The following is a 14,869-nucleotide window of genomic DNA, read 5'->3' as shown; positions in this document are numbered from 1 at the left end:
GGGTTGGGAGGCCTCCTGCACAGAGGTACCTGGGCTGAAACGCCTGCACTGTCCACAGCCAGCCCGTGAAGACCCACTTTGCCCATGTAAGATGAGCAACAGGAGAAATGTCTTCAGTGACAGACACAGCACATTCAGGGTACTTAACAAAAGCACACAGTGGTGCTTTGCATGACATCACCTGATGAAAGAACGCATGCTCACCATGAGAACCTGGAAGGATCCCACCAGTTATAGGGTGACATGGAAATATACATCTAAAAACAAGCTAGAAAGGAAGACTGAAGGAAACGTCACTGCCCCTCCTGTGATGGAGCCCTACACTGTCAGAACCACGGACAGAGACACAGGTTGCCCAAAGCTTCCCTCATGAGAGGAAAACACATAAATATTGTTTAGTGTAACCCCACTGACAGTCTCCAGAAGGAAGTTTTCTGTTTAGAAGCCTGGTCTGTGGCCTAATTCTTTGGGCTTAGCTGACAGCTCAAGCATTACATATGAACTGTAGAACCCTCACAGGACGTATGTGTGCAGGTAAAGCTATGCGTCTCTGGAGCCACCCAACACCCCACCAAAGGGATATACGAAACATACAGAACACACCAGGACCTCAAGCCAGTGACCACCAGCTTTGGATTTTTTGTTTTTTTAATTTTGGGGGGTTTTGGGTTTTTTTTTCCACCCACAAAATGAAGGAAGGATCAGAGGCTGAATTTTATGACACAGTACTTGAAAGCCCACAATCAGTTGCAGAAATGAATTTTCTTTTTATGACTCTGCCCTTAGCGGAGCTTTCTTAAGGTTACCGTCAGCTTGGGTAGGAGATGGCTTTCAAGCCACAGAAGTTTCCACACATTCATAATAGCTCTTTAGGCCTCTTCGTGTCTGAATGGAAAGGTCTACGGTTGGACACCCAAACTCACTAATCTAGGCTTTGTTAGGGGTAATTAAAATGAGGCAGCCAAGTCTACCATTGCAGACACTATTGTGGTATATTTCTGCTAAGAAAAGAATCATTCATAAGACGCTTTAGCAAGACTTCTGGTCGGCCATGCAAAGACCTGCTTTACCCTGTCTAGATTCTTGGCTGTGTGACTCTTAAAATTCGTGTCACCTTTCTGGGCCTGTTTCTTTAGTCACTGGGGGGAGGGGGGGAGTCTGTCTGGTTTGGCCAGTTTTCCAGTTTTAACATGTTTTATTGAAAGTGAACATCTGAGCTAGGCAGCAATGGCATAAGCCTTTAATCCCAGCATTCAGGAGGGTGAGGCAGGTGGATCTCTGTGAGTTCAGGTGAGGGGGGGGGGAGGAGAGAGGAGAGAGAGAGAACACCTGCCTTTCTACCCAGGGCTACATTTGGCAGAGACAGAAAGACATATGTTTATGAAGACATCGCAAAACCTGAGATGCCCAGTAGGAGCTAAGATTCAGAAACAACCAGCGGAGGATGGTAACACCACTGTCTGAGGGATGGGAAGGAAAGTAGGCCTTACACGTGGTAGGTGGCCTGACAGGCTTCTAACCACAGCTTGGCACCTGACAAGAGGAGTGATTGGTTGGCCTGTTTCCTAAGATACATGAGGTGCTGACTGAAGGAGGCGGGGGAGGTAAACACTGAAGGAGCAGTGAATATGAACCCTCCCCGCCTACTGCTCTAGCATCTATGCCCCTCCTCGTGCGTGCGCGCGTGCGTGCCTGCGTGCGGCAGGGAGTGTTGGGAGTGACTGCCTCTTCATTTGCCTTTAAAGCTTCTCAAGACAGGGTAAAAGATGCTGTGATTGTTTATATATTCTTGGACCAGGGAGTGGCACCATTTGGAGGTGTAGTCTTGTTGGAATAGGTGTGACCTGGTTGGAGTAGGTGTGTCACTGTGGGTGTGGCCTTAATACTCTCACCCTAGGTGCCTGGAAGTCAGTCTTCTACTAACAGCCTTTGGATGAAGACATAGAATTCCCAGCTTTGCCTGAGCCATGCGTGTCTGGACGCTGCCGTGCTCCCACTTGATAATGGACTGAACCTCTGAAGCCAGCCCCATTTAAATGTTGTTTTTTATAAGCTTGCCATGGTCATGGTGTCTGTTCACAGCAGTAAAACCCTAAGACAGATGCCAAAAGAAATTCTCTAAGTAAAACAGATGTGGCTGTAAGAGTTGAAAAACAATAACCCATGTGCACAACTCAGGTGGGGACCCAGTGCATCTTTAACCTGCACAAGCCCCCTTCCTGTTCTCTCAAGACAGAGCCTGTCCTGTGGCCTGCTTGGTATCGCTCAGACAGATTAAGAAGTTGGTGATATCTAGAACCTTTTGCTCCCTTCATTGCCAACACTGCAGTAAGTGCCACATGGGTTCCTCCAACAGTGTCCTCAAACTTCAGTTCCTGCTGGATGGCTCAGAACAGGAAATAGCCTGTCCAGAGACACAAGGCTGCTGAGGGTTTATATTGGGTCGAAATCTACAACAGTCAGACTCGGGAAAGGCCAGGTCAGAGGTGTTAACAGGCTCAAAAATAGAACCCCATTTGTCACTCCTTGGTGTCCATCATGAGGGTGTGGCAGGCCTGGTAAACCCCGGTAGATCAAAGGTGAAACCAGCTGTTCCCAGAATACTGGGGCTGCCAAAGATAGACAGGAAGAACCCTACAACACCATCATTCCAGGCCTGGTCATCTTTAACTCACTGCTCCAGGCCTCAAGGGATAGCTCATAGCTGGTTAGAAGTCTTCAGTGGGTCAAGGCTTACTTATCTGCGGGATAAAGACTGAGCCAATAGGCAGGGGCTTCCCTGCTGCATGGGCAGAGCGCAGCCATGACTGAATGGAAACTACGCAGCATCCTTGTTCAGATGGCCTTAAAAGCCAATCTGATGGCTCCCTTTCTATAAGACTAGATACCATTCCCTAAACACTCTCTCTCTGCAAAGCCATAGCCACGAAGGACAGGAAGGGAGGAACAGACTGATACCTACTTGTCACTCTGCCCCAAAACTTATCACAACGCTCACAGGAACCTTCCAATCGCCTCTGTATGGAGTTTTTAGCGAGCCTTTTAATATTTCAAGATGTTTGAGAGATTGTTCCCTGCTCCAGTTTATTCTAATAACAAGCTGTCCTGGCCTCTCTGCCAGAGACCCACACTATCTTTATGTGATTCCCTGTGAACTTGAATTTTCTCTACTCCTTGGTCACCAAGAAAAGAAACATAGGCTTCTTCAGTCGAGCAGACATGCATCGACGACTCTGTGTTTTCAAGTGTGAGAGAAGACAGAGCTGCGCCGGCAACCCTGCGGGCCCAGCAGAAGGACCGGGGTCTTCTGGGAAAAGATGGTTCTGTTTGGTTTTTGGGAGTGGCCTCAGCAGGTACCAGCTGAGAAATCACCACTCACCTACCAGGAAGTTCCTTCATGGCAAACAACAACAACAACAAAAATAAATAAATAAATAAAACCAATACTCCGAACCCCGAAGTCTTGTCATTGTGTTCTTCAGTTAAGAGTTTCTGCATGTTGGGACCCAAAGTTCCTATCAACATACAGGTGAAGAAAGTTCAGCACGAAGCTTTCCAACTTTTTGATTTAGAAAACCTAGTGTCCAAGTTAGTTGACTCTGTTGGTCTTCCTGTGGGAGTCTCTGTCCTCTTCGGGTCCCTCAATCCTTCCCCCAACTCTTCTGTGAGACTCCATCTACTGTTGGATCTCTGCATCTCTTTCCATTGGCTGCTGGGTGGAGCTTTTCAGAGGACGGTTACGCTAGGCTCCTGTCATGTATGTTCTTCTGAATCTGTTGCCTGCTTGCCTGCCTGCCTGCCTGCCTGCCTACGGATCCTGCTCCTCTAACTAGGCTGCCTTATCTGGCCTCAGTGGGAGAGAATGCACCTCGTCCTGCTGTGACCTGATGTGTCTGGGGATGGGAGGGTGTCAGTGGAGAGAGTAATGAAAGAGTGATACCCAGATAAAAGCTCCCCCTGTTCAAAGAAGAAGGGAGGAATGGGGGGAGGATCTACATGAAGGGGTACTGGAAGGGGGGCTGGTATTGGGATATAAAGTCAATAAATTGTTGGGTTTTTTTTCTTTAAAAATTGGAAAAGAAAAGCTAGTGTCAATAAGAATGCTCAGAAAGACTGGGGAAATAAGAGATGTAGCGAGTAGGAAGTCTCCTAACACAGGTTAGCTGCCTACAAGTGAGAAGAAGACAGACAGGGCTTTAAACTCAATTAAACTCAACTCATGATATGGAGGGGATGGGTGACCAGTGGGGTTCAGAGCTGTCCTCCAGCAAGGAAGGGGCAGCCACAACCAAGGGATGGAGACCCGAGAAAGATGCACATACCCTTGTCAGACACAATCTCTGCTTTCCCGTAAACCCTGGGGGTACTTACGCGGTATTTCTTTTCTTGTTCAAATTTTTCTTCAAACTTGCGAATCTTCCTCTTGAGGCTTTGGATGTGCTTGGTGAGCTGTGTAATGGTCTGCGGCTCCTTGCCGTCCCCACCGGCACATCGGGAAGAGCTTCGTGGCCTGCCATGGTTAGAGTCGGACAAATAGTTCCAGAAAGGGGCCTCAGGGAACATAGCTGCCTGACCTTTGAACCCAGGATATCAGAGAATTCCAGGCGGTGGCTCCGGGTACAGTAGTCGCATAAGCTCCTAGCTTATTGGACTAGTGTACCAGGAGCCCCCCACTCCTCCCTGTAACCTCTGACCTTGTGACATGCATTATGGGCTAATCTCCCCCAGGATTTTTTGTATACAAATGAAAAAATATCAGCACAAGAGATACATATTTCAAAGCATAGTAAGGTCAACGTGGGACTCAGAAGGGAAGCCCGCTGAGGTACGGCTGAGGTACGCCCTTCAACAGGTTACACACGCCACACCTAATAGCAAATATGTCAAAAGGAGTGACCCTCTCCCCAGAAAATATCTCCACAGTCTCAACATGACACATGATTTCCATGCAACTGCAATGACTCGCCACGCACCTCTAGCACGTCACCCTTGATCCCTGGATAAACTCAGGAACAACAGTTAAGCTGTGGGAGAGAAACTAGGGCCATGGAAACAGAGCAAACTTTGGCCAAGGATGTCTGCCTTTTAATTACATGTCAAAAGTATTCGTGCAAGCGAAAGTGGAGCACGACACAGTTCCTAGAACTAACCCCAATCACAAACACAAAGAGCCAATGCGGGGGGCGAGGGGGACAGTGGGTGCTTCTGGCATACAAGGGGATGCTGCTAAATGACCAATGTGGAGGTCACATCTGACACATGGCGAGATGCCACTCAATGAACCGTGTGGAGGTCACATCTGGTACATACACAGAGACTGCTACCTCTGGCTGCCCGTTGAATCTGGGGAGGACGATGGTTATTTTTAGATACTACTTCTCTAGAACTGGCTAATGAACATTCCCTCCACTGCCGGGCATGGGAAGCAGACTGAGCGGATTAAGAATGGCACTTCAGGGCGGGAGAGATGGCTCAGCGGGTAAGAGCACTGATTGTACTTCCAGGGGTCCTGAGTTCAACAGCAACCACATGGTGGCTCACAACCTTCTGTAATGGAATCCGATGCCCTCTTCTGGTGTGTCTGAAGACAGTTACAGTGTAATCATAAAAATAAAATATATCTTAAAAAATGATACTTAAGATGTGTGCAAAGACACACACTTCATTCTTTCCAAAATACCCAACATGTATTTTGATTTTCATGAGCATTTCTCTCTGAGACCCCCAACTCAGTACTGAAGTATTATTGCGAACTGCAAACTGGAGAGAGAGAGAAAGAGAGAAAGAGAGAGAGAGAGAGAGCGCTTTGCTTTATCACAGCCTGACAGAGTACTCCATGGGCACATCTGCCCTATTTCAGAGCTGAATTTCACTGTATGTTATGAAAGTCTTTGGGAAACCACATGAAATGAGGATGCAGGCTTTCTTACATCATGAACTGCTGGCTGCTGGGTGGAGATGGAGCAGACTCAGGGTCCAAGTTGAACCTCTGACTTTGGCTAAAGATGGAGCACCGTGGTGACAGCAACGGATTGTCACCATCGGTGATGTGATAGAGTAGCCTGCTGGCCCCTGCAGACTGGAGGTCTTCTGCGGTACCATCGGCATCACCCGGTGCATCCTTATGAGCTGGCATGGGATCTGGGGAAACAAGATGAGATATCCAGACTTAGAAGTGACAGAGAGCCCGAGGCTGCCATGCTCCTAAATAAAGATCATAACATCAGTGGTAAATGGCATGTTTCTGTCGTGTCTTCCTTCTGGAGGTAGGAAAAGCTTTCAAAACACTGTCATGTTTGTTCTCCAAAAAACCTGCATAGAAAATATTACAAAGCCACCAACAAAGGTGCTAGAAGACAATTCCAGAATGAGTTGTTCCAGCCGGCACGAGGATCTCATTTGATGTCATTTGTGTGAGTTGGAGGGCACGCTGAAAGGAGCTAAGAGTACATCAGAGTTTGGTTTAAAAGATACAGATTGTGAGGAAAAGGGAGACTAGCAGAATTATTTGCCAGGAAAGAAGTAGAGGGAGGGGGTGAGAAGAGAGGAAGAAGAGGGACGAGGAGTCAGTCTCCAACACGGGGTTGCATCAGCATGCACACACGCTGCTCAGAGCCTGCCCAGCAGAAAGCACAGAGTTTAAAACACAGCAGTAGTACTCCTAGGCCAGGGAGGAGATGGATGGATCGGTGGGCAAAGGCCAAGGCTGGATGAGCTGAGTTCAATCGCCAGGACCCACGTGGCTAGAGAAGAAAACCAACTCTGACTCCAAGTCATCCTCACACGTGTGTCCCGACATCATGTGAGCAAGTGCTTATGCACCCAAGTGAATGTAGTAACATCCTAAAATGAGGAGAACAAGAGAAAAAGGAGGAGGAAAAAGGAAAGAGGAAAGGAGAGAGGGAGAGAGATGTAGACGATAGATAGATAGATAGATAGATAGATAGATAGATAGATAGATAGATAGAAAGAAAGAAAGAAAGAAAAATAGATGAGTGGGGAGAGAAACCAAAGAGACTACACAATCACTCCAACATAGAGAGTTAGGAATGACTGTTCTGCTTTTCAAAATATTACATAACATTCTCTTTTGAACAAAACTAAAATGAAAGCAAAGCCTACTGCAGTGCCTCCGCCCAGCAGGCCAGCTCTGGGCTCCGATTTTTGATGTGACCTCCTCCCCTGTCCCTCCTAACTTAGCTCTTTAGTTCCCACCAGGGCCAGTCCAGATGTCAGCTTCGCCTGTACAAGGGGAAGATGAGAGATAGGCGGCACGCTAGCAGAGGATCCCTGAGATACTCGAGGCTAGTCTCCAGCTCATAGCTCCTTTGACTCTCAAGTGCTAGTACTAAAGGCTTGCACCACACAGCCCAGATTTCATTTTCTTAATTAAATCATTTGAGGTGCAAACACATAACTTTAATCCCGATCCTTTGAAGTGGGAAAACATGCTTCTAATCTGGGCCATGCCTCCTGCTGGCAGCCTAAATAAAGGACATAGGAGAAGGAAGCTTGCTCTCTTTGCCTGCTGGTTCTCAATCTTGCTGGCAAGTTCATTCCTTCACTGGCATTATAGCCTGTTTCCTCAGGATTCTGGAGCCCAGTGAAGATCAGCTGAGACACCAGCCCTGTGGACTGAAAGAACAATTGGACTCATAGAGCTTCAATTTGTAGACAGCCATTTTTAGACTATAGCCTGTAAGCTGTCTTAATAAATCCTCTGTGTGTGTGTGTGTGTATACACACACACATATATACATATGTATATATAAAGAATATATATACATATTTTTATGTAAAGAATATATGTGTTTATATACATGTTTATATGTGTGTACATATATAATATACAAATACACAATATACATATATGGATATTATATATGTACATTGTATAATATACATTATATGTGTAATAGTGTATATTATATACTGTGCATCTATACATACACATATAAAAGTATATGTGTATACATATGTGTGTATATAAATATATACACATAAGCATACATGTATGATATACATGTGTTTATACATAATACAGTATACATGTATGTATATGTGTGTATATGTATATGCATATATATGTATATATAAATATAGAGGGAATTATCTATAGTATTATATATTAAATGTTTTGTATTATATTAATTATATATGTGCTACTCTGTAAGTTCTGCTCCTCTATAGGATGAATACTACTGGTAACTTCATAGAGCCTTAGTTCTTGTCCAAACATACCATTTGAATTGAGAACAGGCTTAATTCAATCAGTTGGCAAGTGTATTTGTGTATACACTTGTGTAGACAGATTCAACGGGGCCCTCTGCTCAAAAGAGGCCAAGGCAGGACTCAAAGCCAGTGCTGCCATCTGGGAAGAGAGTTTGCAGCCTCTGCCAACCAACTGCACAGGGAGAAGAAGCGTGTGGCCACCCAGAACGTGGTGGCTTCTCAAGGATCCTGAGGACGTGATCTCTGTTTCTTCTGAAGTAAGGGGTAGCTTGCCAGGGCCCGCAGCATGGTATATCATGGTCTAGAGGAAGGGGCTGAGAGCCAAGAGCCTGGTAACTGCATGTTTCGGGAAGAGGGGGGCTGATGCATGCTTGGGTTGGGGGGGAGGGCGAACTCAGCCAGTTTGCTGGCTTCCTTCTGTTTCCTTGAATCAAACACGCAAGGCTGTGAAAAGACACAAGAGGAGGTCTGCTCTGCAGGCAAGCAACGCGGGACCCCACTTAAAAACAGCGGTTGAGCACTCACACCATGACAAAAGAAATTCTTCTTTATACTTTCCAAAAATCTCTGTAACATAGGTATCTTACATCTTAGAGAAAGAAAGCCTACAGTAATATAAGGCCAAGTCAGGAGTCTAGTGACTTCAGTGTCTTCAAATCACAGAATTGTTCTTGGGATATATTTCCATGCTCCTCCTAGGTGTAGTGGGTAGGAGTGAGTTCACTCCAGATGGCTCATGCCTGTTGGCTGCTGTTATTGGATTAAATGTTTAAACTGTTCTTTATACGCCTCTATGGAAAGACGTGTTTTTGCCACTTGTGGCTAGTCCTTAGGACTGTATACAACTTAAACCCATGAGAACTCACTCATGTGACCTCTCTTAACCCTCAGAGTGTGAACTGTCTGAGACTCTGAAGAAAGTTGGCTGTTGCAAGAGACTTTTAGTCTGCCTCATTGATTGGCTCCATTCTTTCAGGTCCCATGGCCTTTTGGAGTGGTCACATTAAGTGCAACAGAGCAGAAACTATAAGCATGAATACCAGGTCTCCCATTGGCTAAGGGATATGGACCAAAGTGAAGCTTTTAACATTGTGTGTGTGTGTGTGTGTGTGTGTGTGTGTGTACGCACGCGCGCACTCGAGTGCGTGAATGATGCACATACCAATGTATACTGGCATGTGTGCACACACACACTCACATACGTATAACATGTGAGGCCCAGAAGATAACTTTTCTGAGCTGGTTTATCTCATCCCATAATATGATACTGGGGGATCAAACTTACAAGATCAGGCTTGGCAGCAAGCACTTTAACCCACTGGCCTCAAAAATGAAACTTCTTTAAAACTCATTTTTCCCCATGGATTGAATGAGAAAAATGAAAGCTTCCTCACAAGGTTAAGTGAGGGTGACGTTAAATAAAGCCACAGTCTGACACGCTCTTAGCATATCCGTACACATCATTTTTCCTATTACTTGTATTTATCTAGGCGCGATTGCAACTTAGTTTTTGAAATTTTCAGTTTAATCAGGAGAACTATATTTAAGATGTTAATCTGACCGGCTATCCATAGCTATTAAACTAATCAACATTTGACTGAATTCACCTTAAACTTCTCAGGGCTGGGCTGGGGATGAGTTTTGGGGCTGCACACTTGCACTAGCAAGCAGGAGTCCCTGAGCACAGTCTTTTAAAAAAAATCTCTGAAATGAAACCAAAGCTTGTTCAAGAAACCTTGGTGAGACATTAGGATAGGGCATATGAAGATATGATAGGTGCTCCCCTTGAGAAACATCATTTTAGTGACTATCATAAAATTAGGAAGATAAATATTATTCTGAGAACCCCCTAGGAGCACCTATTGGTTACACCACGAGGGCTGTCAATCAATTATGTCTCAACATTTTGGACCTCCCCATTAGTGCTTATTTCCAAAGAATATCACTGGGCATTTGTGGAGTGACTCACAATGTCCCAACACTTGCCCTCAGAGTTTTGCATCATGGTCATGTGAAGCCACTTTTCAGTTCTGTAGGAAGATATAGAACTAGGCTGACCCATTCTGGCGGTGATGCAGGAGGAAGCGGGGCAGGATTTGGGGGGGGGGGTACTAGCTATGACCAGTTCCTTCAAGTAGAAGATGACACATTTCTGTTGCTGAAAGCCAAAGTGTCTCTGGCAGCCCACTCACTGAACAGTAGGGAACACAAAGCCGAGAAATAATTACCTCCAGTATGTGGAGGCCAAGAGACCACTTCTGATCTGGCTGCAACCCCAGGCAGAAGCAGATGTTACGTTACAGTGACTCAATCAGATTTAAAAATGTATCTTCCTAATGCGGGTTTTTAAAACAGCAACTCAAACTTTAAATAAATCTCTGCAAGAGCCAGAGAGAGCTTGCTCAGCTGTGTAAGCCAGAGACTTGCAGACTCATTATTTTCACTCCGGGGTTTGTTATTTGTGGTGGACCCTAGGCAACTTTCAGATACATCCCAATGGCCAGACACGAGCCTTGGCTGGCTTGGGATGTGGAACGAGCCCAACGCATGCCCAAGACCTTAGCAAGTTTCAAGTCTAAGCATTCTGGCCCTGGTGGTCCCAGAACAAAAAGCATGGAGGGCTCTGACTCACACACAAAGGGAAGGACATGGAGACAAACTCAAATGTCACGGTGGGCTTCATTGGTCAACTTGCCGTGAACCTAGAATCACCGGTGAAGAGGAGACAAAAATGACCGATGGTTCCATTCCATTTGTGTGACATTTTCTTCATTGCTAATTGATGGAAGAGGACTGAGCCCACCATCCCTAGGCAGGTATGGCTGGGCTCTGTACGAGGAGTAGTTATGTGTGATGCAGGGAAATCAAGCCAGAGAAAGAGATCCAGAGAGCTAGGCTCTCTGGATGCCTTTGTTTCAGTTCCAGGTTCCGGCCCTGGCTTCCTCTGAAGACCGACTGTAAAAGCCTAAGGGGAAATAAACCTTGTCCTGCCTAAGGTGGGTTGGTTTGTTGGTTGGTTGGTTGGTTGGTTGGTTGGTCGATCAGCATTCCATTACTGCACCAGAAAGCAAACTAGGACACCAACCAAAAATACCTGGTGGATTCTGCTGGGTTGCCCTGTAGGGATGCAATATTTAAGCTTCTGAAGGAGCTAACAGGTCCACAAGGAGGCAGGAAAGAGGATGGGGTAAGCAGAGAGTTGTGGCGATATATTGGCCACGGAGGAAGCAGACGGACGGGCTTGGTGAAGAGATCCATCAGGATAGAGGAAAGCATCACCATGCTACGGTGGCCATGAGCATCAGGGCAGATGCAAGGCATTCTGGGTTGGGCTAGCCACTTACATAACTATCTGTCAGTTAACAGTCATCGGAGTCCTACTCTCTGCCTTTCGAAAAGGAAGCTGCAGAAACGACCTCAGACAAGGGCATGGCCATCTATACGTGTTGAAGAGCTTTCTTTGGTAAACAAAGTGTCAGCATGATGCTAAAACACGGGAAAAAAGTTAACTGGGCTCATAGGCAGAGCGCAGGCTATAACGTATTACAGCAAATGTGGTTTCAGCTTTGATGGTGGTGACTCTTCAGCCATCCGCTCCATAGATTATTGTCGTTAGGGATACTCTCCTGCTTACAGAAGCTAGAATCATGTCAACCACATCCGAGAGTCCGGCAGAGATCTGCAAAATGAACTGTGGATGCTGTCCCCACCCCCTGAAAGCATTAGAAAGTAAGAGACAGTCGGTGTCTGAAGGCAGATGTGATCGTCACAAGCTGGAACCAAAGGAATATAAACTCTGAATTCAAGAATGCCCACCTGTGCAATAATGAGAGGTAGGCTGTGGAGATGACACAGTGGGCCAGGGCTCTTGCTGCCATCACTGAAGAAGAGAATCGACTCCTGAAAAGTTGCCCTCTGACCTCTACAAGTTCATAAAGACGTGTACGTGTACCCATATGCAAACAAACACCCACACCACACACACACACACACATACAAATTAAAATAATCTAAATTAAAAGTTGAAAATAATAAAAGCTAACATTTCTTGACCATATACCAGGATTGACATGTGGAGTATTTCACAGATCTTATTCTATGCAGTTTTACAACAAAACTTAGAGTGGATAGCGTCCTTTCTGTTATTTAAAGACAAGAAGGATGAGGTATGAAAGATTAGACGGCCTATACGAAGTCACCAAGCTAGCTTATGAAAATGTGCAAGGAGTTATTATCTCAGAACAAAGCTGAATATTGAATATAACATATCTAGCCTTTCAAGAGGATTATGGTCCAAATTTCATGCCAAGGTCATTTTAAAAATAAAACCAAAGAACTGGGTCACGTTTTGCAATGAACACAAACTCTCTTGACATATGTAGCAAAGGGCAAAGTTGAATTAATATCTTTTTGACAGGCATGTCAGTACCAATGCTTGCAAACAGATCTTAGATTAATCTTCATTTACATTTCTAATATGATAATGTGTCAGTTTGCAGGTGCTGCATTTTTTTAAAATATATTTGGGTGTCTTAGCTGCTGTGTACCACATGTGCCAATGCCCAAGAAGTCTACAGCCCATGGAATCCCCTAGAACTGGAACTACAGGTAGTCATGAGCCACCAAGTAGTTGCTGGGATTTGAACTCAGGATCTTCAGAAGAGCAGCCGGTGCTCTTGATCACTGATCCATCTCTCCAGCCCCGGCTGGAGTAAAACACCAAACAGCCTCAGGTCAAGGTCTCAAACCATGGGAGGCTCCAGGAGGGCAGATGATTGGCAATGTGAGCCAGTGCGGATGGAGTCAGTGGGACCTGCCCCAACTGTTTTCAGTGTGTAACAAGCTCTGAGTGACTTCTTACAGACCACAGGGATATAACAGGAAAGCTGACACAATGATACACATCAGCAGGGATGGCTTGGGAGGCAATCCCAAAGTGTTAAAATAAAAAGGAAAGTTTTATGCCCATAGTTTGAAAGGCACTAAATTATTTTTTGAATTGATACAATTATGGATTCCCATGGTGTTATGAGATTTGATGGACAGAGGTCCCCTGTTCATTTTGCCTTGCCCCATGCCCATGAATGATAACATTTGGTAACTAAACCATCTCTCCCCATATTCATGAATAATATTCTAATTCAGTCCAGTAGGAATCAAATGGAACCCTCAAGGCAGGCACAAACGCCAGAGAAGGGAAAATGACCATGGGAACAGTGAGCTAAAACCGACACATTAACCACAAATCTGGGTCTTAGGGTTTCAGTGTAAGAACAGATTCAAGGGCTGGAGAGATGAGTGCTCAGTCATTAGGAGCACTGACTGCTCTTCCAGAGGTCCTGAGTTCAAATCCCAGCAACCATATGGTGGCTCATGACCATCTGTAATGGGATCTGACGCCCTCTTCTGGTGTGTCTGAAGATAACTACAGTGTACTCATATACAATAAATAAATAAATAAATAAATAAATAAATAAATAAATAAATAAATCTTTTTGAAAAGGGCATAGATTCAAACAGTCACTTTCAAAACAAAGCAGTTATAGGAAGTGTAAATAAGGTACCAACTTAATTTCAAAATCTGGAAGATTTTAAGTATGAGCGCTAAGTTGAGTTGGACAGTGACTGCTAGTGGAAAAGAACTGGAGAAGTCCCGTCCCAGCAGGTCCCCTTTGTTGCCAATCACTGCCCAGCTCTGCCTGTGGCACCTCCAACAAGTTGCACTGACTCTCCAAAGTTATTTTCTCCTCTTTAATCTCGGGATTGAGAGGAAACCGGCCTGATTTGATTAAGATACGATAGAAATGAAATACCCACCACACATTAGCAGCTTAACAGCACATCTGAAAGCTCTAGAACAAAAAGAAGCAAATACAAAAGAAACAAAAAGAACTATACAAAGAATCGACAAAACCAGGAGCTAGTTCAACAAGACAAATTTAAAAAAACAAACAAACAAAAAAAAAAAAAAACAAGATAGATAAACCCTTAGCCAGACTAACCAGAGGGCATAGAGACAGTATCCAAATTAACAAAATCAGAAGTGAAAAGGGAGACATAATAACAGAAACTGAAGAAATTTTTAAAAAGCATCAGATCCTACTACGAAAGCCTATATTCAACAAAACTGGAAAATCTAGATGAAATGGACAATTTTCTAGACAGATACCAAATACCAATCAGATAAGCCATTTAAACAGTCCCATATCTCCTAAAGAAATAGAAACAGTCATTAAAAGTCTCCCAATCAAAAAAAGCCCAGGGCCAGATGGGTTTAGTGCAGAATTCTATCAGACCTTCAAAGAAGATCTAATACCAATACTCTTCAAACTACCCACAAAATAGAAACAGAAGGAACACTACCCAATTCATTCCATGAAGCCACAGTTACACTACGTCTTCTCCCTTGGAGAGGGACCGGTTTCTGTCTAATCAGGAACTTGTCACGATTCCTTTCATAGAGGACTTCATAAGATTTTTTTTTCCCAACTTCTATCATGTTTAACGTTCCAAATAGATTTTAAAAACTGAAAAGCATCCATACAAACATACAAACAAATGTGTATACATACATTCATACACACACAGACACACACACACACACACACACACACACCAAATGCTATATAGCACACTT

At 44.7% G+C, this 14,869-nt stretch overlaps 1 protein-coding gene across 4 annotated transcripts in view; it reads right to left on the bottom strand.

Moving 5' to 3' along the window:
- The window catches only part of Fam13c (family with sequence similarity 13 member C), a 111,023-nt gene that overhangs the window by 16,280 nt on the left and 79,874 nt on the right, over window positions 1–14,869 (bottom strand). For all 4 annotated transcript variants that reach the window (XM_021174614.3, XM_021174609.3, XM_021174611.3 and 1 more), the window contains 2 exons: window positions 5,931–6,141; window positions 4,372–4,510 (listed from right to left, as the gene is read on the bottom strand). In XM_021174614.3, the coding sequence (XP_021030273.1) occupies window positions 4,372–4,510; window positions 5,931–6,141 (350 nt within the window). The remainder of the gene's footprint in view (window positions 1–4,371; window positions 4,511–5,930; window positions 6,142–14,869) is intronic.

The sequence above is a fragment of the Mus caroli genome, unplaced genomic scaffold (genome assembly GCF_978045245.1).
Source record: "Mus caroli unplaced genomic scaffold, Mus_caroli_1 scaffold_9, whole genome shotgun sequence".
NCBI classification, from domain to species: domain Eukaryota; kingdom Metazoa; phylum Chordata; class Mammalia; order Rodentia; family Muridae; genus Mus; species Mus caroli.
The sequence above is the reverse complement of the archived record's forward strand: the minus strand, read 5'-3'. Positions and strand labels throughout refer to the sequence as shown.